Here is a 3121-nt window from a genome sequence, read left to right on the forward strand (position 1 = left end):
CGGGCGGGACACGACCAGCCGTACGATTTGCAAGTGAAGCAGCAGGGAGGCAAATGCTGATTACACCGGAGCGCCGTGCCGTTACTGCAGAAAAAGCAACGCCTTGTCGAATTGCAAATTCGTTTTCATTGGCGGCGCCAAGACTTCGGCCAACGCCGGAGGAGAAAAGTTCCCCAATTTACGAGGCGAATATATTTAAAATGCGCTCTGCTGCGGCGGTGGCGGCGGGGTGGTGGTGGCCGGGGGACGCGGCGGACATGCCCCCCCTCATCGCGGCGTGACGTGGAAGCAGGCCGTGAGGATGGGAGCAGCCAAGGTGTGTGTTGATCGGGATCATCTCGTTTTTGCAGCAGTGTAACCCGCTCCGTTTCGGCGGCGCGGGGCGGTATGCCGCACGGTGTGCCACGCGGTGTGCCGCAGGGGGGCCGGGTTCGCGTGCCGGTCGTTGCGTGCATTCGTACCGCGTAATGGTAGCACAGGGGCAGCAGCCGCGCGGGGACCTGAGGGACCTGGGGGACCGCGCGTAAACGGTATGGTGCCGGGCGGATGTGTAGACCCGCAGTGCCGGGTAGCGGACATGGCCTGACCCTCGGCCTGATCTCTTCTGCCCCTCGCGCCCAAAAACCTACAAAGATCACTCGCGTATCAACTCGTACACCTATGGGCCTTGTGCTGATAATGGCGTAGCAACTCTCGTAAAAGCATGAAGCATCGTAAAAGCATACTGACGGTAGAAATGAAATGTAATTTTGCGCTGAAATGACAGTTAAAAGGTATACAACGAATAAAAGTGAGGCATACACACATGGTGAACCAACGTACTAATGTTTACTATTTCGGACTATTTCGGTTTCATTTCGGGTCCAGGTGTTCCTATTGCCTAAGTGATTTCCACTTCGACTCAAGACGAGAAAAGGAGACAGCTTTAGTAGCGTGCTTCAAATGATGACATGATCATCAACAACAAAACACTCGGTGGAACTTAATATTCTCTTGATTCCCCGTCGGTTTCACATTTCCATACGGCCAGCGGCTGTGCTGGTGCCATAATTGTAGAGTTTTCCGATACGCGAGCTCGCGAGGATATTATTTCTCTTCCGCTGACGCATCGGCAGGTTTACGATCGCGGGCTCGCCTCGCCTGCGCTGTGGATATCGAAACCTGGGGTGCTTCTGCGCCGTTGCGATAATGGTAGTTAATTGTCAAAGTTTTTCAGTTAGCGCCCCTTTTATTGTGATAGCGCCCCCCGCGCGCGATGACACTGTTTGAATGCTCCCGCCGCCCCGCCGCATCCCGCACAGCTTTTCGATTTCACGGCTGATTGAAAAGGGCCTCCGTATTTGCGGTCCAAGTTTTGGGCGGAAGGAAACTTCTTCTTGAATGAGCTCTGGCAGACTGGGGAGAGGGGGGAGGGGGTAGAGGAACGGAGAGGAGAGGGCGGTCACCGCCGGTGGTGGTCGTGACCCTCCTTAGTGAAGACGGAGAGCAAGGAGGAAAGGGGTGGGCGGGCGACTGGGGGAGGAGGATTGGGTGTGGAGAGAGAGTTGGAGTGGAGTTGTGTGACCCAAGTTGTTTCAAATGTTATGTCTCTTATCCTTATGGCGACTCGCGCGCGACGCTCGCGCCCACGCCCTTGGTGAGACACACACGCGCGCGCTCGCATGTGTGCGTGTGTGTGTGTGTGTGTCGTCGAAAGTTTGATCCTCAGAGTGGAGGGGAAGGCCGTCCGTGTGAGACCGGCCTTGATCCTCGACCAGCTGTTCAGCGCCGCCGCCGTCCTTCTGTTGTGACTGAGCCGTGCGTCTATCTGTCTGATTGGCGTGCTTTTCCTTTTTTTGTCCCGCTGCAGGAGGGGCCCGCCTGGACCGTGGACCCGCCGCCGCGCTCCTCGCCAGGGCCGGGCCCGGCCCCCCCGCCACCAGGGCCGCACAGCCCCACGGGGGCCCAGGGCCAGGCCCAGGGCAGAGGGTCCCCGCCCTTCACGCGACTGCACCCCCGCCTCAGCCCGTCGCGGACCTCGCTGCAGTCCGGGAGCCTCCAGTGCAGGTGAGTGGCACATCGCCCCGACGACGACGCCGTTTTCGATATCTATCGGGGTGCTCAACACGTGGCTGCACTAATTTGAGCCGCAGGCCCCTTCTTTGCCCGGGGACGAGGAGGAGGAGGGAAGAAAACTGGCCGTAAAACTGTCAATTCTCACCAACTTACGCTGAGTTATCTTCTCCTGGTGGGGAGTCTCGACCCCGGCCAAACTTGTTCCACCCCCACCGAACCCTCTTCTCCCCCACTGGTGGTGCGCGGCCCCAGCCCCGGCACGGACGTAGGAGCATCTTGGGCATTTGGCGGCATTTGCCCTTTTGCCTCGCCTTTGGGCCCCGTTGCCCGTACCGCAGCGCAGCGGGCTCGACAACCTTCTCCGCCCCTCGCCCCGCGCCCACTTCACCTTCCGGGAACCTTCGCACTCAGGAGTCAGGCGGCCCGGACTCCCGACTCTTCCGCGAGGGCGCTCCCGCCTATCTCAACATTCACAACGCCCGCATTCGCCAAGTTTCAAATATTTTTCTTTGCGTTTTTTTTTCTTCCTAGGCGCTCTTACAGTATTCTGAGGACATTTTCCCCCGTGCCACGACTTTGCTTACCCAACCGTCCCGTCGTCTCCCTCTCCCCCCCCCTGCCCCCCGGGCTCTGCCCTTGACCCCTGTCTGTTTTGCTTGTCGGCCGCACCGCGCCTTGGGCCGCCGGGGCCGGGGGTGTTCGGGCTACAGTGGGGCGGGGCGTCACCGGCCTGTAGAACCGCGGGGAGAGCAATATTGCATTCCAAAGCAGTTCTTTTTGCTTTGGCTCAAGTCTCTCCCTTCCTTCTCATACACGTGTTCAGTTCAGTTCACCCTCTCTCTTACTCTACTCTCTTCCTCCCTCTGCCTCTCTTATGGGCTGCGCGCTGCACCTTGTTAAAAGAAATGTGTGCCCCAGACTCAACAACGCTTGAACACGCTCGGGGTGCAAATGGTCCGTGCGGAGGCGGCCGTGCCCTTGGCGGCACATGAGAAGTTGCGAGCACACATAGTCACACACACGCTCTCTCTCTCTCTCCCCCCCCCTTTCCCCGTTCACCTCTCGG

General features: G+C 59.1%; 1 protein-coding gene across 1 annotated transcript in view; it reads left to right on the top strand.

Moving 5' to 3' along the window:
• LOC113218297 (uncharacterized) overlaps positions 1-3121 on the top strand; it is a 75391-nt gene that overhangs the window by 55969 nt on the left and 16301 nt on the right. Inside the window, exon 3 of the mRNA XM_052264042.1 lies at positions 1850-2046. Within this exon, the coding sequence (XP_052120002.1) occupies positions 1850-2046 (197 nt within the window). The remainder of the gene's footprint in view (positions 1-1849; positions 2047-3121) is intronic.

The sequence above is a fragment of the Frankliniella occidentalis genome, unplaced genomic scaffold, assembly GCF_000697945.3.
Source record: "Frankliniella occidentalis isolate FOCC.00 unplaced genomic scaffold, Focc_3.1 Scaffold2, whole genome shotgun sequence".
NCBI classification, from domain to species: Eukaryota; Metazoa; Arthropoda; class Insecta; order Thysanoptera; family Thripidae; genus Frankliniella; species Frankliniella occidentalis.